The sequence below is a fragment of the Entelurus aequoreus genome, linkage group LG17 (assembly GCF_033978785.1).
Source record: "Entelurus aequoreus isolate RoL-2023_Sb linkage group LG17, RoL_Eaeq_v1.1, whole genome shotgun sequence".
Classification (NCBI taxonomy): Eukaryota; Metazoa; Chordata; class Actinopteri; order Syngnathiformes; family Syngnathidae; genus Entelurus; species Entelurus aequoreus.
In genome coordinates this window covers 5,127,684-5,149,420 of record NC_084747.1, presented here as the reverse complement: position 1 = coordinate 5,149,420, position 21,737 = coordinate 5,127,684, and the positions used below count along the sequence as shown (strand labels likewise).

The 21,737-nt window shown below is 38.8% G+C and overlaps 1 protein-coding gene across 2 annotated transcripts in view; it reads left to right on the top strand.

Annotated features, from left to right (window-relative positions):
- Nucleotides 1-21,737, top strand: part of ksr2 (kinase suppressor of ras 2) — a 248,332-nt gene that overhangs the window by 199,094 nt on the left and 27,501 nt on the right. For both annotated transcript variants that reach the window (XM_062024470.1, XM_062024469.1), the window contains 3 exons: nucleotides 10,364-10,433; nucleotides 15,842-15,881; nucleotides 18,553-18,914. In XM_062024470.1, the coding sequence (XP_061880454.1) occupies nucleotides 10,364-10,433; nucleotides 15,842-15,881; nucleotides 18,553-18,914 (472 nt within the window). The remainder of the gene's footprint in view (nucleotides 1-10,363; nucleotides 10,434-15,841; nucleotides 15,882-18,552; nucleotides 18,915-21,737) is intronic.

The window sequence follows — 21,737 nt, the reverse complement described above, 5'->3', positions numbered from 1 at the left end:
CAAAAGTTTGGGGGTCACCCAAACAATTTTGTGGAATAGCCTTCATTTCTAAGAACAAGAATAGACTGTGGAGTTTCAGATGAAAGTTCTCTTTTTCTGGCCATAATTGACCCCACAAATGTGATGCTCCAGAAACTCAATCCGCTCAAAGGAAGGTCCGTTTTGTAGCTTCTGTAACGAGCTAAACTGTTTCCAGATGTGTGAACATGATGGCACAAGGGTTTTCTAATCATCAATTAGCCTTCTGAGCCAATGAGCAAACACATTGTACCATTAGAACACCGGAGTGATAGTTGCTGGAAATGGGCCTCTATACACCTACGTAGATATTGCACCAAAAACCAGACATTTGCAGCTAGAATAGTCATTTACCACATTAGCAATGTATAGAGCAGTGGTCCCCAACCTTTTTGTAGCTGCGGACCGGTCAACGCTTGAAAATTTGTCCCACGGACCGGTGGGGGGTGGGGAGGGGTTGGGGGTGTATTTAAAAAAAAAAAAAAAAAAAAAAAAATATTTTTTTTTTTTACATAAATAAATACAATCATGTGTGCTTACGGACTGTATCCCTGCAGACTTTATTGATCTATATTGATATATAATGTATATATTGTGTTTTTTATGTTGATTTCATATAGAAAAAAAATAAAAAATAATTTATTTATTTATTTATTTTTTTTTTTTTAATTTCTTGTGCGAAAAGACTAGTTTAAAGTTATCGTCATTGAAAAGTACAGTGCTTTTCCTTCAAAAATAAGGACATTTCAATGTGACCCCAAACTTTTGAACGGTAGTGTATATGAAATGAACCATAAAACAAATGTAGCGCTTACATCATGTGACAACTTAACTGCTGAAATCAAGAATTCACAAAGATTAGGCTCCCAAAGCAAGCGAAAAAATGTCAAAAATAATTGTTATGATTAGTATTATTACACATATGGATACAAGATAAGCTTGACAAGTGTTTTTTGTTTTGTTTCTTTTAATAACATCAGGTGGCCATCAATCAAACAGCGAGTGGCGCTAATGCAACTTGCATTTACGTCAAGCACATCATTTAGCCGGATGTTTGAGACACATTCACCACACACAGGTGCGGCACAAGCCTGAAAGACATTAAAAAAAGGCAAAAGAAAAGCAGCACTGCAGTGTGGCTAGGCGTTCACCACGTTTCGGCGCTTTTAGGACCAAACGCCACTGGGTATGGGCACGGGGAAGGAACTTAGCAACTTCTTGTCCATAACTCATTAGGCATTGTTTTAATGATTATCAACTTACAAACAAAAAAACAAACAAACAAGCAAAAAAAAGTACTAAAAGCTTACTTTTTTAAATATTTGCATAGTATGTACCGTATTTTTCGGAGCATAAGTCGCACCGGAGTATAAGTCGCACCGGCCGAAAATGCATAATAAAGAAAGAAAAAAACATATATAAGTTTGGGGTCACATTGAAATGTCCTTATTTTTGAAGGAAAAGCACTGTACTTTGCAATGAAGATAACTTTAAACTAGTCTTAACTTGAAAGAAATACACTCTATACATTGCTAATGTGGTAAATGACTATTCTAGCTGCAAATGTCTGCTTTTTGGTGCAATATCTACATAGGTGTATAGAGGCCCATTTCCAGCAACTATCACTCCAGTGTTCTAATGGTACAATGTGTTTGCTCATTGGCTCAGAAGGCTAATTGATGATTAGAAAACCCTTGTGCAATCATGTTCACACATCTGAAAACAGTTTAGCTCGTTACAGAAGCTGCAAAACTGACCTTTTGAGCAGATTGAGTTTCTGGAGCATCACATTTGTGGGGTCAATTGAACGCTCAAAATGGCCAGAAAAAGAGAACTTTCATCTGAAACTCGAAAGTCTGTTCTTGTTCTTAGAAATGAAGGCTATTCCACAAAATTGTTTGGGTGACCCCAAACTTTTGAACGGTAGTGTAAGTCGCACTGGAGTATAAGTCACATTTTTGGGGGGAATGTATTTGATAAAAGCCAACACCAAGAATAGACATTTGAAAGGCAATTTAAAATAAATAAAGAATAGGCTGAATAAGTGTACGTTATATGAGGCGTAAATAACCAACTGAGAAGGTGCCTGGTATGTTAACGTAACATATTATGGTAAGAGTCATTCAAATAACTATAACATATAGAACATGCTATACGTTTACCAAACAATCTGTCACTCCTAATCGCTAAATCCCATGAAATCTTATACGTCTAGTCCGGCTCTAGAGCCGCACGCGGCTCTTTAGCGCCGCCCTAGTGGCTCTCTGGAGATTTTTCAAAAATGTATGAAGAATGGAAAAAGATGAGTGGAAAAAAAATCTATTTTTTTGTTTTAGTATGGTTTCTGTATGAGGACAAACATGACACAAACCTCCCTAATTGTTATAAAGCACACTGTTTATATTAAACATGCTTCACTGATTCGAGTATTTGGCGAGCGCTGTTTTGTCCTACTAATTTTGGCGGTCCTTGAACTCACCGTATAGTTTGTTTACATGTTTAACTTTCTCCGACTTCCTAGGACGTGTTTTATGCCACTTCTTTTTCTGTCTCATTTTGTCCACCACACTTTTAACGTTGTGCGTGAATGCACAAAGGTGAGTTGTGTTGATGTTATTGACTTGTGTGGAGTGCTAATCAGACATGTTTGGTCACTGCTTGACTGCAAGCTAATCGATGCTAACATGCTATTTAGGCTAGCTATATGTACATATTGCATCATTATGCCTCATTTGTAGCTATATTTGAGCTCATTTAGTTTCCTTTAAGTCCTCTTAATTCAATTTATATCTCATAACACATGTAATATGGCTTTTAATTTTTTGCGGCTCCAGACAGATTTGTTTTTGTATTTTTGGTCCAATATGGCTCTTTCAACATTTTGGGTTGCCGACCCCTGTGCTAGTCTCTTACGTGAATGAGATAAATAATATCATTTGATATTTTACGCTAATGTGTTCATCATTTCACACATAAGTCGCTCCTGAGTATAAGTCGCACCCCCGGCCGAACTATGAAAAAAAACTGCGACTTATAGTCCGAAAAATACGGTATATATTATTAATGTTGTAAATACAAAGCTGTATTTATCTAGAAAGGGTGGTCCGAAAGAGGTAGGCATTTTTCGGAGGTCTCAAGAAGGTAACAAATACAAGATTGTGTGTGTGCGCGTGTGTGTGTGTGTGTGTGTGTGTGTGTGTGTGTGTGTGTGTGTGTGTGTGTGTGTGTGTGTGTGTGTGTGTGTGTGTGTGTGTGTGTGTGTGTGTGTGTGTGTGTGTGTGTGTCTTTAAGATATTTAAACTTATGAGTCTTGTAGGCTGAAGTAATTTTTACAAGTAGAAAAAACTATTATAGTATTTTTACAGCATCTTTTGTGCAACAGACATTTTTTTGTCTCTAAGGACAAATGTGTTGGGGTCTTTAAAAGACGTATGAAGTGTTAAAAGGCACACACTTTGATATGTGATGAATCTGAAAAGTTCATGTGATTGAAGTCCAACGTGCGAGAGTTGAAGTTGGAGAATAAAGTTGCAGGGAGTATTTATGGGCAAATAACCACAGCAGAGTCTGGTTAGTGCTAATAGTCTGCCAGGCAATTTGTTCATCGGCATCCCAGAGAACTAGTCTGCATGTGGTTGATGAGCCTCGCACGCAAAAGGACTTTTGATTAAACTGGTCTGTCCGCACAGCTGAGGTCCACTCGCAAGAAATTTGGTGTCCTGTGGCTTTGCCCGTCTCATTTCATGGAAATCATTACTAAGTTTGCTCCAACTCGGTGTTTCTTTAAAGGGACACACACCTCATGTTCTCCAGTCACAGGGTCACAATGTTTTGGAATTGGTCCCCTATTTTGTCCGCTCATGAGTCCACTCCATGTTTTCGAATGGGACTTTTGTCAATAAAATGTATTCATTAACCTCTTAAGGCACGAGCTGTTTGTTTACATGCTTTTTTTATTTAGGATAGGATAGGACTTTATTGTCATTGCAACAAGTACAACGAAACTATGTTTTCAGCACAAACCCGTTCAAGATGAGACAAACAAACAATGTACAGGGTTACAGAACAGGAACGCTGATGGGTCGCCAAAGGTGCCCCGTAAAAGATAAGAAAAAGGTAAACCGCTGGGGAAGAAGATGAGTAAAAAAATACAATCTAGTCTGGGCTCCTAAGAGGGCCTAGTCTGGAGTGGGAAAAAACCTCCATGCCAATTGTGTATTGCAAAATATGCCAATAATCTCCCGAAATGCGTAACACTGACAAAATAAATAGACCAAAAATAAATGTCCACTGTAGTGGACATTTGTGTGTTGCAAAATATGTAAATATTTTCCCAAAATGGGTAACCCTGACAAAATAAATAAAACAAAAATAAGTGTCCACTGCAGTGGACATTTGTGTGTTGCAAAATATGTAAATATTTTCCCAAAATGGGTAACCCTGACAAAATAAATAAAACAAAAATAAGTGTCCACTGCAGTGGACATTTGTGTGTTGCAAAATATGTAAATATTTTCCCAAAATGGGTAATCCTGACAAAATAAATAAAACAAAAATAAATGTCCACTGTAGTGGACAATTGTGTATTGCAAAATATGCCAATATTCTCCCAAAATGCGTTACCCTGACAAAATAAATAGACCAAAAATAAATGTCCACTACAGTGGACATTTATGTGTTCTAAAATATGTAAATATTTTCCCAAAATGGGTAACCCTGACAAAAGAAATGGACCAAAAATAAATGTCCACTGCAGTGGACAATTGTGTATTCCAAATATGCCTATATTTTCCCAAAATGCGTAACCCTGACAAAAGAAATGGACCAAAAAATAATTGTCAACTGCAGTGGACATTTGTGTATTGCAAAATATGCCAATAATCTCCCGAAATGCGTAACACTGACAAAATAAATACACCAAAAATAAATGTCCACTGCAGTGGACAATTGTGTATTCCAAATATGCCTATATTTTCCCAAAATGGGTAACCCTGACAAAAGAAATGGACCAAAAAATAAATGTCAACTGCAGTGGACATTTGTGTATTGCAAAATATGCCAATAATCTCCCGAAATGCGTAACACTGACAAAATAAATAAACCAAAAATAAATGTCCACTGTAGTGGACATTTGTGTGTTGCAAAATATGTAAATATTTTCCCAAAATGGGTAACTCTGACAAAATAAATAAAACAAAAATAAATGTCCACTGCAGTGGACATGTGTGTGTAGCAAAATACAGTTTACAGATGTCCTTTTTTTTCCCTGAAATGTGTAAGTCTAGACCAAAAATAAATGTCCACTGCAGTGGACAATTGTGTATTGCAAAATATGCCAATATTCTCCCGAAATGCGTAACACTGACAAAATAAATAGACCAAAAATAAATGTACACTGTAGTGGACATTTGTGTGTTGCAAAATACGTAAATATTTTCCCAAAATGGGTAACCCTGACAAAATAAATAAAACAAAAATAAATGTCCACTGCAGTGGACATGTGTGTGTAGCAAAATACAGTTTACCGATGTCTTTTTTTTTCCTGAAATGTGTAAGTCTAGACCAAAAATAAATGTCCACTGCAGTGGACAATTGTGTATTGCAAAATATGCCAATATTCTCCCGAAATGCGTAACCCTGACATAAGAAATAGGCTAAAAACAAATGTCCACTGTAGTGGACATTTGTGTATTGCAAATATACCAATATTTTCCCGAAATGCGTAACCCTGACAAAATAAATAGACCAAAAATAAATGTCCACTTCAATGGACATTTGTGTATTGCAAATATGCCAATATTTTTCCAAATATGCCAATATTTTCCCAAATATGCCAATATTTTTCCAAATATGCCAATATTTTCTCAAACATGCCAATATTTTCCCCAAATGCGTCACCCCGACAAAAGAAATAGAGCAAAAGTAAATGTCCACTGCAGTGGACATTTGTGTGTAGCAAAATACAGTTTACCGGTGTCTTTTTTTTTCTTTCCTGAATTGTGTAACTCTAGACCAAAAAGAAATGTCCACTGCAGTGGACATTTGTGTATTCCAAATATGCCAATATTTTCCCAAATATGCCAATATTTTCCCCAAATGCGTAACCCTGACAAAATAAATAGACCAAAAATAAATGTCCACTGCAGTGGACAATTGTGTATTGCAAAATATGCCGATATTCCCCTGAAATGCGTAACACTGACAAAATAAATAGACCACAAATAAATGTCCACTGTACTGGACGTTAGTGTGTTGCAAAATATGTAAATATTTTACCAAAATGGGTAACCCTGACAGAATAAATAGACCAAAAATAAATGTCCACTGCATTGAACATTTGTGTATTGCAAAATATGCCAATATTCTCCTGAAATGCGTCACCCCGACAAAATAAATAGACCCAAAATAAATGTCCACTGCAGTGGACATTTGTGTGTAGCAAAATACAGTTTACCGGTGTCTTTTTTTTTCTTCCTGAAATGTGTAACTCTAGACCAAAAAGAAATGTCCACTGTAGTGGACATTTGTGTATTCCAAATATGCCAATGTTTTCCCAAATATGCCACTATTTTCCCAAATATGCCAATATTTTCCCCAAATGCGTAACTCTGACAAAATAAATAGACCAAAAATAAATGTCCACTGCAGCGGACAATTGTGTATTGCAAAATATGCCCATATTCCCCTGAAATGCGTAACCCTGACAAAATAAATAGACCAAAAATAAATGTCCACTGTAGTGGACAATTGTGTATTGCAAAATTTGTAAATATTTTCCCAAAATGGGTAACTCTGACAAAATAAACAAAACAAAAATAAATGTCCACTGCAGTGGACATGTGTGTGTGTGTAGCAAAATACAGTTTACCGGTGTCTTTTTTTCCCTGAAATGTGTAACTCTAAACCAAAAATAAATGTCCACTGCAGTGGACAATTGTGTATTGCAAAATATGCCAATATTCTCCCGAAATGCGTAACACTGACAAAATAAATAGACCAAAAATAAATGTCCACTGTAGTGGACATTTGTGTATTACAAATATGCCAATATTTTCCCAAATATGCCAATATTTTCCCAAATATGCCAACATTTTTCCAAATATGCCAAAATGTTTCCAAATATGCCAATATTTTTCCAAATATGCCAATATTTTCTCAAATATGCCAATATTTTCTCAAATATGCCAATATTTTCCCCAAATGCGTCACCCCGACAAAAGAAATAGAGCAGAAGTAAATGTCCACTGCAGTGGACATTTGTGTGTAGCAAAATACAGTTTACCGGTGTCTTTTTCCCCCTGAAATGTGTAACTCTAGACCAAAAATAAATGTCCACTGTAGTGGACATTTGTGTATTCCAAATATGCCAATGTTTTCCCAAATATGCCAATATTTTCCCAAATATGCCAATATTTTCCCCAAATGCGTAACTCTGACAAAATAAATAGACCAAAAATAAATGTCCACTGCAGCGGACAATTGTGTATTGCAAAATATGCCGATATTCCCCTGAAATGCGTAACCCTGACAAAATAAATAGACCAAAAATAAATGTCCACTGCAGTGGACAATTGTGTATTGCAAAATGTGTAAATATTTTCCCAAAATGGGTAACTCTGACAAAATAAATAAAACAAAAATAAATGTCCACTGCAGTGGACATGTGTGTGTGTGTAGCAAAATACAGTTTACCGGTGTCTTTTTTTCCCTGAAAAGTGTAACTCTAAACCAAAAATAAATGTCCACTGCAGTGGACAATTGTGTATTGCAAAATATGCCAATATTCTCCCGAAATGCGTAACACTGACAAAATAAATAGACCAAAAATAAATGTCCACTGTAGTGGACATTTGTGTATTCCAAATATGCCAATATTTTCCCAAAATGGGTAACCCTGACAAAATAAATAAAACAAAAATAAGTGTCCACTGCAGTGGACATTTGTGTGTTGCAAAATAAATATTTTCCCAAAATGGGTAACCCTGACACAAAAAACAAAAAAAAACAAAAAAATTAATGTCCACTGCAGTGGACATTTGTGTGTTGCAAAATATGTAAACATTTTCCAAAAATGGGTAACCCTGACAAAATAAATAAGACAAAAATAAATGTCCACTGTAGTGGACATTTGTGTGTTGCAAAATATGTAAATATTTTCCCAAAATGGGTAATCCTGACAAAATAAATAAGACAAAAATAAATGTTCACTGTAGTGGACATTTGTGCGTTGCAAAATATGTAAATATTTTCCCAAAATGGGTAACCCTGACAAAATAAATAGACCAAAAATAAATGTCCACTGCAGTGGACAGTTGTGTGTTGCAAAATATGTAAATATTTTCCCAAAATGGGTAATCCTGACAAAATAAATGAGACAAAAATAAATGTTCACTGTAGTGGACATTTGTGCGTTGCAAAATATGTAAATATTTTCCCAAAAAGGGTAACCCTGACAAAAAAATTAAAAAAAATAAAATAAAATTAATGTCCACTGCAGTGTACATTTGTGTGTTGCAAAATATGTAAATATTTTCCCAAAATGGGTAATCCTGACAAAATAAATAAGACAAAAATAAATGTTCACTGTAGTGGACATTTGTGCGTTGCAAAATATGTAAATATTTTCCCAAAAAGGGTAACCCTGACAAAAAAATTAAAAAAAATAAAATAAAATTAATGTCCACTGCAGTGTACATTTGTGTGTTGCAAAATATGTAAATATTTTCCCAAAATGGGTAATCCTGACAAAATAAATAAGACAAAAATAAATGTTCACTGTAGTGGACATTTGTGCGTTGCAAAATATGTAAATATTTTCCCAAAAAGGGTAACCCTGACAAAAAAATTAAAAAAAATAAAATAAAATTAATGTCCACTGCAGTGTACATTTGTGTGTTGCAAAATATGTAAATATTTTCCCAAAATGGGTAATCCTGACAAAATAAATAAGACAAAAATAAATGTTCACTGTAGTGGACATTTGTGCGTTGCAAAATATGTAAATATTTTCCCAAAATGGGTAACCCTGACAAAATAAATAGACCAAAAATAAATGTCCACCGCAGTGGACATTTGTGTGTAGCAAAATACAGTTTTCCGGTGTCTTTTTTTTTTCTCCTGAAATGTGTAACTCTAGACCAAAAATAAATGTCCACTGTAGTGGACATATGTGTATTCCAAAAATGCCAATATTTTCCCAAATATGCCCAAAATTTTCCAAATATGCCAATATTTTTCCAGATATGCCACTACTTTCCCCAAATATGCCAATATTTTCTCAAATATGCCAATATTTTCTCAAACATGCCAATATTTTCCCCAAATGCGTCACCCCGACAAAAGACATGGAGCAAAAGTAAATGTCCACTGCAGTGGACATTTGTGTGTAGCAAAATACAGTTTACCGGTGTCTTTTTTTTTTCCTGAAATGTGTAACTCTAGACCAAAAAGAAATGTCCACTGTAGTGGACATATGTGTATTCCAAATATGCCAATATTTTCCCAAATATGCCAATATTTTCCCAAATATGCCAACATTTTCTCAAATATGCCAATATTTTTCCAAATATTCCAATATTTTCCCAAATATGCCAACATTTTTCCAAATATGCCAATATTTTTCCAAATATGCCAATATTTTCCCAAATATGCCAATATTTTTCCAAATATGCCAATATTTTCCCAAATATGCCAACATTTTCTCAAATATGCCAATCAATATTTTCCCAAATATGCCAATATTTTCCCAAATATGCCAATATTTTCCCAAATATGCCAATATTTTTCCAAATATGCCAATATTTTTCCAAATATGCCAACATTTTCTCAAATATGCCAATATTTTCCCCAAATGCGTCACCCTGACAAATATGCCAATATTTTCCCAAATATGCCAATATTTTCCCAAATATGCCAACATTTTCTCAAATATGCCAATCAATATTTTCCCAAATATGCCAATATTTTCCCAAATATGCCAATATTTTCTCAAATATGCCAATATTTTCCCCAAATGCGTCACCCTGACAAATATGCCAATATTTTCCCAAATATGCCAATATTTTCCCAAATATGCCAACATTTTCTCAAATATGCCAATCAATATTTTCCCAAATATGCCAATATTTTCCCAAATATGCCAATATTTTCTCAAATATGCCAATATTTTCCCCAAATGCGTCACCCAGACAAAAGAAACAGAGCTAAGGTTAATGTCCACTGCAGTGGACGCTGGCTGTCAGTGGGATATATTGACTTCCTGTTTCAGGAGAATGGAGGCTGCCTTTGTTTGCTGAAAGGTGGAAGGTGTGTTTTAATGTCCTCGTGTTTGACTCCAACTCTCCAGATGTGGCTCCAGAGGTTCCGCCGAGCCGAGCGCCGCAAGTCATCCTGCACCCCGTCCTGACGGAACCCGGGTGAGCCCCACACCAGGAACCATGTCTCTTAAGAGTTCCTCATTAGCCCTCTGTTTCCGTGCTGGTTCGCGAGGGGGTCACGGGGGGGTCACGGGGGGGTCACGGGGGCGAGGTGGAACTTACCGGAGCACAGAAGACTCCATCTTGACGAGTCATGGCGGGCTAATGTTAGCATGGCCTTTTACTTTCCGCTACACTTGCCACGCCAAGCGCATTTCCAGCGGCTCTTTGAGGAAGCCAGCGTGGTCGCGGGGGAGACGAGCGGACCGGAGAGCGCGGGGCCCGGCAGACGGGATGCCTCTCCACCCAGATGTTAATCACATTAGGATCACCATCCGTCACAGGAAAGGAGGCGTGCTCCTCCCATGGGTGTGACGCTGGTAATGACTTCATCAATAGCACATAATGACATCATCAATAGCACATAATGAGCACGTTCATCTTCTTTTTGAAAGATCAGGAAGCCGCTTAGTGCTTTATAGATCATAAACCACATGAAGGATGAGCTTTTTTGTGCCAAAACATGAACTTCCTCTTGTGGCTTAACGTGACGGACAACACCTTTTTAAGACATGTAGCAAAGCCTGCTGTCTTACAAGTGGTGGGAGAGTTAGAACGTTATTATGTCTCGTCAACAACAGCAAATCTTTGTCGATTAATTTTCATCATCATCATGTCGACTAAACGTTGCAGCATCCAGGTCAGGGTCTTTAAGTGTAAAAATAAGTCAAGCCCTGTTGGTGACAGTTGATTGGCGTGTGAATCCAGCTTCCTGTCTTCTTTAATGGCCTCGTCTTTTAAACCCTGCGACCCCGCAGGATCCTCTCATTAGAGCTGGGGCGGGGAATCGATCACGTGTCCTTTTCCTCTTTCCCTCCGTGTTTGCCGCAGTGGTGAAGGTTTGCAGAGGAGAGATGCCGGGTGGGCTCCCACGGCGGAGGTGGTGGACGCCAGGACGTCCCCACGCCGTGAGGACCGCCGGCTCACATTGCAAGCTTTTCCGGCGCGTGTCGACGACGGACATGAAAGAGTGTTTGTGGCCCCGAAGGTCGCTGTGGGAGGTCTGAGCTCAGTGGGAGCTCAGTGGGAGCTCAGTGGGAGCCCACTTGGAGGACGGAAAAAGCTCTGGAGCTCCACCGGAATAACAAACATTTACCCCTAGAAAATTGCTGCAAAAAAATCCTGTCAAAGATCATCTATATGGCAAAAGTGTACTTCCAATTGTTTAGTAACCCTACTGCAACAATGTTAGTCAAAGATCCTCTATATAACCAGTGCGCTCTGCTCATTTTGAAGATCTACTGCAAAAACTGTTTTTAAAGATCCTTTACATGGTAAAAGTGTTCTGCTGTTTTTGAGGACCTGTTGCAACAATGCTAGGACAATATATTTGACATGACAGAAGGGGGATCTACCACAAAAACACTTATCAAAGATCATCTATATGTCAAAAGTCTTCTGCTGTTTTTGAGGACCTGTTGCAACAATGCTAGGACAATATATTTGACATGACAGAAGGAGGATCTACGACAAAAACACTTGTCAAAGATCATCTATATGGCAAAAGTGTACTTCAATTGTTCAGTAAGCCTACTGCAACAATGTTAGTCAAAGATCCTCTATATAACCAGTGCGCTCTTCTCATTTTGAAGATCTACTGCAAAAACGGTTTTTAAAGATCCTTTACATGGTAAAAGTGTTCTGCTGTTTTTGAGGACCTGTTGCAACAATGCTAGGACAATATATTTGACATGACAGAAGGAGGATCTACCACAAAAACACTTGTCAAAGATCATCTATATGGCAAAAGTCTTCTGCTGTTTTTGAGGACCTGTTGCAACAATGCTAGGACAATATATTTGACATGACAGAAGGGGGATCTCCCACAAAAACACTTATCAAAGATCATCTATATGGCAAAAGTCTTCTGCTGTTTTTGAGGACCTGTTGCAACAATGCTAGGACAATATATTTTACATGACAGGAGGAGGATCTCCCACAAAAACACTTGTCAAAGATCATCTATATGGCAAAAGTGTACTTCCAATTGTTCAGTAAGCCTACTGCAACAATGTTAGTCAAAGATCCTCTATATGACCAGTGCGCTCTGCTCATTTTGAAGATCTACTGCAAAAACAGTTTTTAAAGATCCTTTACATGGTAAAAGTGTTCTGCTGTTTTTATGGACCTGTTGCAACAATGCTAGGACAATATATTTGACATGACAGAAGGGGGATCTCCCACAAAAACACTTGTCAAAGATCATCTATATGGCAAAAGTCTTCTGCTGTTTTTGAGGACCTGTTGCAACAATGCTAGGACAATATATTTTACATGACAGAAGGAGGATCTACGACAAAAACACTTATCAAAGATCATCTATATGGCTAAAGTCTTCTGCTGTTTTTGAGGACCTGTTGCAACAATGCTAGGACAATATATTTTACATGACAGAAGGAGGATCTACCACAAAAACACTTGTCAAAGATCATCTATATGGCAAAAGTGTACTTCAATTGTTCAGTAAGCCTACTGCAACAATGTTAGTCAAAGATCCTCTATATGACCAGTGCGCTCTGCTCATTGTGAAGATCTACTGCAAAAACTGTTTTTAAAGATCTTTTACATGGTAAAAGTGTTCTGCTGTTTTTGAGGACCTGTTGCAACAATGCTAGGACAATATATTTGACATGACAGAAGGAGGATCTACGACAAAAACACTTATCAAAGATCATCTATATAGCAAAAGTCTTCTGCTGTTTTTGAGGACCTGTTGCAACAATGCTAGGACAATATATTTGACATGACAGAAGGGGGATCTCCCACAAAAACACTTATCAAAGATCATCTATATGGCAAAAGTCTTCTGCTGTTTTTGAGGACCTGTTGCAACAATGCTAGGACAATATATTTGACATGACAGAAGGGGGATCTACCACAAAAACACTTATCAAAGATCATTTATGTGACAAAATTATTCTTCTGGTTTTAAGGGACTGACTGCAAATAATACTAGTCAAAGATCCTCTGTATAACAGCGCTTTACTATTTTTGACGATCTTCTGCAAAAATGCTCGTCAAAGATCCTCTATACGGCACAGGCACCTACTTCAAAAACACTTGTCAATGACCTACAGCAAAAAATACTTTTATGACAGAAACACTTTGTTGCTTTTGAGGATTTACTGCAGTACTACAAAAACACTTCTCTTGGCACAAATGTTCTGCTGTTTGTAGGTAGCTATTGCACCAATGCAAGTCCAAGATCCGTCATATGACAGAAGCCGTATGCTGTTTGTGAGAACCTACTGCAAAAACACTTGTAAAGATCTTCTATATGACAACAGTGTTGTTGTCTTTTTAGGAATTACTGCAAAAATATGACTTAAAGATTATAAGCTGTTTTTAAGGACTAATGCAAAAATGTTAAATATCTTCCATATGTTGTTGTGAGCTGCTGTTTTTGAGGATGCACTCCAAAAAATGCTCTTCGAAGATCCTATACATGACAAAAGCGCTTTAAAGGCCTACTGAAATTACATTTTTTTCATTTAAACGGGGATATCAGATTCATTCTATGTGTCATACTTGATCATTTTGCGATATTGCCATATTTTGGCTGAAAGGATTTAGTAGAGAAAATCGACGATAAAGTTCGCAACTTTTGCTCGCTGATAAAAAAAAGTCTTGCCTGTACCGGAAGTAGCGTGACGTCACAGGAGCTAGTATTCCTCACAATTCCCCGTTGTTTACATGGAGTGAGAGAGATTTGGACCGAGAAAGTGATGATTACCCCATTAATTTGAGCCAGGATGAAAGATTCGTGGATGAGGAACGTGAGAGTGAAGGACTAGAGTGCAGTGCAGGATGTATCTTTTTTCGCTCTGACCGTAACTTAGGTACAAGCTGGCTCATTGGATTCCACACTTTCTTCTTTTTCTATTGTGGATCACGGATTTGTATTTTAAACCACCTCGGATACTATATCCTCTTGAAAATGAGAGTCGAGAACGCGAAATGGACATTCACAGTGACTTCTATCTCCACGACAATACATCTGCGAAGCACTTTAGACGGAGCTAACGTGATAGCATCGTGCTTAAATGCAGATAGAAACAAAAGAAATAAACCCCTGACTGGAAGGATAGATAGAAGATCAACAATACTATTAAACCGTGGACATGTAACCACACGGTTAATGCTTTCCAGCCTGGCGAAGCTTAACAATGCTGTTGCTAACGACGCCATTGAAGCTAACTTAGCTACGGGACCTCACAGAGCTATGCTAAAAACATTAGCTATCCACCTACGCCAGCCAGCCCTCATCTGCTCATCAACACCCGTGCTCACCTGCGTTCCAGCGATCGACGGAGAGACGAAGGACTTCACCCGATCATAGATGCGGTCGGCGGCTAGCGTCGGATAGCGCGTCTGCTATCCAAGTCAAAGTCCTCCTGGTTGTGTTGCTGCAGCCAGCCGCTAATACACCGATCCCACCTACAGCTTTCTTCTTTGCAGTCTCCATTGTTCATTAAACAAATTGCAAAAGATTCACCAACACAGATGTCCAGAATACTGTGGAATTTTGGGATGAAAACAGAGCTTTTTGTATTGGATTCAATGGGTCCGAATACTTCCGTTTCAACCATTGACGTCACGCGCATACGTCATCATACATAGACGTTTTCAACCGGAAATTTAGCGGGAAAATTAAAATTGCACTTTATAAGTTAACCCGGCCGTATTGGCATGTGTTGCAATGTTAAGATTTCATCGTTGATATATAAACTATCAGACTGCGTGGTCGCTAGTAGTGGCTTTCAGTAGGCCTTTAAGGACTCATGCAAAAATACTAAAAATCTTCGACACAGGATCCCTTCTGTTTTTATGAACCTGCTGCAAAACCACTTTTGCTTGTTTTTCAAAGATCCTCTATGCCAGTGGTCCCCAACCACCGGGCCGTGGATCGATTGGTACCGGGCCGCACAATAAATAAAAAAAATATGTTTTTTTTTTAAAATCAAATCAACATAAAAAACACAAGATACATTTACAATTAGTGCACCAACCCAAAAAACCTCCCTCCCCCATTTACACTCATTCACACAAAAGGGTTGTTTCTTTCTGTTATTAATATTCTGCTTCCTACATTATATATCAATATATATCAATACAGTCTGCAAGGGATACAGTCCGTAAGCACACATGATTGTGTTTCTTTATGACAAAAAAATAATTAAATAACCAAACCCCCCCCCCCCCTGGTCCGTGGGACAAATTTTCAAGCGTTGACCGGTCCGCAGCTCCAAAAAGGTTGAGGACCACTGCTCTATGCGACAGGAGAGCAATTATCCAACTCCCTAAAAGGCAACGAGAACTTAAACAATCTTTGTTGTTTGTGCTTGCAGCAATCCTTTGCTTCAGATCGAAGTGGAGCCCACGTCGGACGTGAGTCAATCTTTCCTCTAATGTCTCCTTCCATAAATATAACCAAAAAATGTTGTTTTTGTCATTATTTGTGCATTGAAAATAATAAAAAGTCAAAGACTGGAAGTTCTCGGCGGTGTCTGGAGGCTGCAGGTAAATCAGAGAGGCGGTGAAAGACTTTCTGTAAGATGGAAAACGACTTGAAAAAAACTTCCAGCGGGCATCTTGGCAGAGATCATTTTCACTCGGGCAATACATTTTTACATTTCACATCAAAATCGAAATAAATCAGCTTTTTTTCTCACGCCCCGCGGCCAGTTTTCCTTTTTCATAACTTTCTGTTTTGTATTCATTAAGGCATGACGTGCAGCCATTCATCACTGCAGCCTGAATGTGGAGAACCACTTCATTGTATTTTACACTCCATTTACCTTTTTAGGACATTCCTCACCTTTTTTAATTTGGCATAGTACAAAAACCCAAAACCAGTGAAGTTGGCACTTTGTGTAATTCGTAAATAAAAACAGAATATAAGATCTATTCAGGTGTACTGGAGAGGAGGCTACACCAGATAGTCCAACCTCGGGTTCAGCAGGAACAGTGTGGTTTTCGTCCTGTTCGTGGAACTGTGGACCAGCTCTATACTCTCGGCAGAGTTTGCCCAACCAGTCTACATGTGCTTTGTGGACTTGGAGAAGGCATTGGACCGTGTCCCTCGGGAAGTCCTGTGGGGAGTGCTCAGAGAGTATGGGGTATCGGACTGTCCGATTGTGGCGGTCCACTCCCTGTACGATCAGTCAGAGCTTGGTCCGCATTGCCGGCAGTAAGTTGGACACGTTTCCAGTGAGGGTTGGACTCCGCCAAGGCTGCCCTTTGTCACCCATTCTGTTCATAACTTTTATGGACAGAATTTCTAGGCGCAGTCAGGGTGTTGAGGTGATCCGCAGGATTAGGTCTCTGCTTTTTGCAAGATGATGTGGTCCTGATGGCTTCATCTGGCCAGGATCTTCAGCTCTCACTGGATCGGTTCGCAGCCGAGTGTGAAGCGACTTGGGATGGGAAACAGCACCTCCAAGTCCGAGTCCATGGTTCTCGCCCGGAAAGGGGTGGAGTGCCAACTCTGGGTTGGGGAGGAGACTCTGCCCCAAGTGGAGGAGTTCAAGTACCTCAGAGTCTTGTTCACGAGTGAGGGAAGAGTGGATGGTGAGATCGACAGGCGGATCGGTGCGGCGTCTTCAGTAATGCGGACGCTGTATCGATCCGTTGTGGTGAAGAAGGAGCTGAGCCGGAAGGCAAAGCTCTCAATTTACCGGTCGATCTAATAATAATAATAATAATAATGGATTAGATTTTATATTGCGCTTTTCTATTATTAGATACTCAAAGCGCTCACATAGAAGTGGGAACCCATTCATTCACACCTGGTGGTGGTAAGCTACATTTGTAGACACAGCTGCCCTGGGGTAGACTGACGGAAGCGAGGCTGCCAGTTTGCGCCTACGGCCCCTCCGACCACCACCTATCATTCATTCATCATTCATTCACCAGTGTGAGTGGCACCGGGGGCAAGGGTGAAGTGTCCTGCCCAAGGACACAACGGCAGCGATTTGGATGTCAAGAGGCGGGGAGCGAACCTGCAATACTCTGGTTTCCGCTCTACCCACTATGCCATACCGTTCTCATCCTCACCTATGGTCATGAACTTTGGGTTATGACCGAAAGGACAAGATCACGGGTACAAGCGGCCGAAATGAGCTTCCTCCGCCGGGTGGCGGGTCTCTCCCTTAGAGATAGGGTGAGAAGCTCTGTCATCCTGGAGGAACTCAAAGTAAAGCCGCTGCTCCTCCACATGGAGAGGAGCCAGATGAGGTGGTTCGGGCATCTGCTCAGGATGCCACCCGAACGCCTCCCTAGGGAGGTTTTTAGGGCACGTCCGACCGGTAGGAGGCCACGGGGAAGACCCAGGACACGTTGGGAAGACTATGTCTCCCGGCTGGCCTGGGAACGCCTCGGAATCCCCCGGGATGAGCTGGACCAAGTGGCTGGGGAGAGGGAAGTCTGGGCTTCTCTGCTTAGGCTGCTGCCCCCGCGACCCGACTTCGGATAAGCGGAAGAAGATGGATGGATGGATGGACAATGATTTGTAAATCCTTTTCAACTTATATTCAATTGAATAGACTGCCAAGACAAGATATTTAATGTTCGAACTGAGAAACGTACATTTTTTTTTGCAAATAATCATTAACTTAGAATTTAAAGGTAGCAACACATTGCAAAAAAGTTGTCACAGGGGCATGTTCACCACTGTGTTACATGGCCTTTCCTTTTAACAACACTCAGTAAACGTTCGGGAACTGAAGAGACCAATTTTTGAAGCTTCTCTGGTGGAATTCTTTCCCATTCTTGCTTGATGTACAGCTTAAGTTGTTCAACAGTCCGGGTTAGAGGGTTAGGGTTAGGGTTAGAGGGTTAGGGTTAGGGTTAGGGTTGGGTTAGAGGGTTAAGGAACTGCTGTTTTGGTAGTCGACCACAATGCACCCTGCTGGAAATCATCCAGTTGTTTATGCATAAAGACTATTACTCACATGTGCGTTACATGTCAAATAATCTGAACACGATGCTGTATAGAGTTAGCATTCAGCATTAGCTTCCACAAAGCAAACCCCCGTGACTCGACTGCTCTCGGCCGCAGAACGAGGACGCCAACGACGAGGAGTCCGGCGACGAGTTCGAGGAGATGAACCTGTCGCTGCTGTCGGCGCGCAACTTCCCCCGCAAGGCCAGCCAGACCAGCATCTTCCTGCAGGAGTGGGACATCCCCATCGAGCAGCTGGAGATGGGCGAGATGATCGGCAAGGGCCGCTTCGGCAAGGTGTTCCACGGCCGCTGGCACGGCGAGGTGGCCGTCCGCCTCATCGACATCGAGCGCGACAACGAGGACCAGCTGAAGGCCTTCAAGCGCGAGGTGATGGCCTACCGCAACACCCGCCACGAGAACGTGGTCCTCTTCATGGGGGCCTGCATGAGCCCGCCGCACCTGGCCATCATCACCAGGTACGTCACGCCTGCGGGGGGAATGACGTCCTCCTGGTGAGGGAGCTTGAATATTGATCAGGCGTTTGTCTCAATTTTCCACCATTTTTCCAAAAGCGCATGTTATGGTTTAACAGGGGGAGATGACGTCAACAGACACCAGGGGGTGATTTAGCTCTATAGATTTATTATATATATTCCCCATATATATATAATAATCAAACAATAGAATATAAACTAAGGAAATGGAGTGTGAACTCGATCCAAAAGTGTATGTGGTGTGTGGCTATGTGTGTGATTAGCTGAGGTGTGTGTTACCGAATGTTGTCGAGAGTCAGATGATCCAGGGCAGGAGAGAAGAGACTAGATCCGTTTCCAAGCGGGAGGTCGAGAATCCAAAAGGGCGGTCCGGGAAGCAAGGGGACAAAAAGGTGACGAGACGCACAGCTCGCCAACACGGGAACAAGGGCAGACGCTGGAAGGACAAGGAAGAACAATGAAACCCGGGGGAGAACACGGAGAGAGAAATATCCGATTATCGCTTACTGTACGCCAACAGAAGACTATATTCCGGCCCGGCATGGCAGGTTGTGCGGGCTTATGAAGGCAGCTCGTTCATCCCAGGCAGGTGCGCTGATTGCAGATCTCCTGCAGCCATGGAATGATTGTTTTAGTAGGTGTGGTTGTCAAATAGTAAGGTGTTCCCATAATGTGGTTGTCCCGTTCTGAGGTTGTCCCACAGGTGTGGTTATGTTGTAGTGACAGTGTCTTTTAGAGTGCTTTTCCTACAGGTGATAATGTACCACAGATAAGGTTGACCCACGGGTGTTGTTGTCCCCTATTGTGTTCATCCAAAGCGTGGTCATCCCACATGTTTATTTTGTTTAAGTGTATAAACTAGCATGTTTATATTGTTTACGTATATAAAATAGCATTTATGTATTATTAATTGTGTAAAATTTAGGATGTTTGTATTGTTAAGTGTATAAACTACTATGTTTATATTTTTTACATATATCAAATACCAATTATGTATTATTAATTACATTTAGAATTGAACATGTTTATATTGTTTACATGTACAAACTAGCTTGTTTATATTGTTTGCATGTATCAAATAGCAATTATGTATTTAATTACGTGTATAAATTAACATGTTTATATTGTTCACGTGTATAAAATAGCAGTTATGTATTATTAATTGTGTAAAATATTAAGTTGTTTACGTGTATAAACTAGTATGTTTGTATTGTTTACATATATAAAATACCAGTTATGTATTATTAATTACATTTATAAATTAACATGTTTAAATTGTTTACATTTATAAACTAGCATGTTTATATTGTTTGCATGTATAAAATTGCAATTATGTATTTTTAATTCCGTGTATAAATTAACATGTTTATATAATTTACGTGTATAAAATAGCAGTTATGAATTAATTGTGTAAACAATATAAATATTGTTTACGTGTATAAACTAGTATGTTTGTATTGTTTACATATATAAAATACCAGTTATGTATTATTAATTACGTTTAGAAATTAACATGTTTATATTGTTTACATGTATAAACTAGCATGTTTATATTGTTTGCACGTATAAAATAGCAATTATGTATTTTTAATTACGTGTCTAAATTAACATGTTTATGTTGTTTACGTGTATAAAATAGCAGTTATGTATTATTAATTGTGTAAAAAATTAAGTTGTTTATATTGTTTACGTGTATAAACTAGTATTTTTGTATTGTTTACATATATAACATACCAGTTATGTATTATTAATTATTTTTATAAATCATCATGTTTCCATTGTTTACGTTTATAAACTAGCATGTTTATATTGTTTGCATGTACAAAATAGCAATTATGTATTATTAATTACATGTATAAATTAACATGTAAATATTGTTGTTTACATGTATAAAAGAGCAGTTATATATTACGTGTATAAATATTGTTTGTGTAGTAACGCGCATGTTTATATTTTTTACATGTATAAAATAGCATGTATGTATTATTTTATGTGTACACATTTAAATGTTTATATTGTTTGTGTATAAGCTAGCATGTTTATATTGTGTACATGTGTAAAACGTGAGTTTTGTTTCATTTACGTGTATAAACTAGCATGTTTTTTTGTTTACGCGTAAAAACTAGCATGTTTATATTGTTGACATGAAAAAATACCAGTTATGTATTATTAATTACGTTTATGAATTAACATGTTTATATTGTTGACGTCAATAACCTACAATGTTTATGTTGTTTACATGTATAAAAGAGCAGTTATGTATCATTTACGTGTATGAATTAACATGCTTATATTGTTTGTGTATAAGCTGTATTTTTTACGTATATAAAATTTCAGTTTTGTTTTATTTTAGTGTATAAACTAGCATGTTTATATTTTTGACACGTATAAAGTAGCATTCATGTATTATTTTACGTGTATACATTTGCATGTTTATATTGTTTGTGTATAAACTAGCACGTTTATATTGTGTACGTCTGTAAAATATCAGTTTTGTTTCATTTCCGCGTATAGACGAGCATGTTTCTTTGTTTACGTGTGTAAACTAGCACGTTTTTATGCTTTTATTTGTACAAACGAGCATGTATGTAGCAGAGTAGCTTCCAGCTCATTGTTGACATTCAACATGCATAAAATGCAAAATGTCTTTGGGTCCTTCCCCCCCCAAACCCCCACTCTCACCTGCGTGGCACAGCCGGGGTCGGCGGTTCGGAGGCGGGCGCCAGGGGGTGGTTGTAGACCTTTCTATTAATACACTGTGTGATGAGGACGCTCCCTGCGGAGTTTGACACAGACGGCAACCTC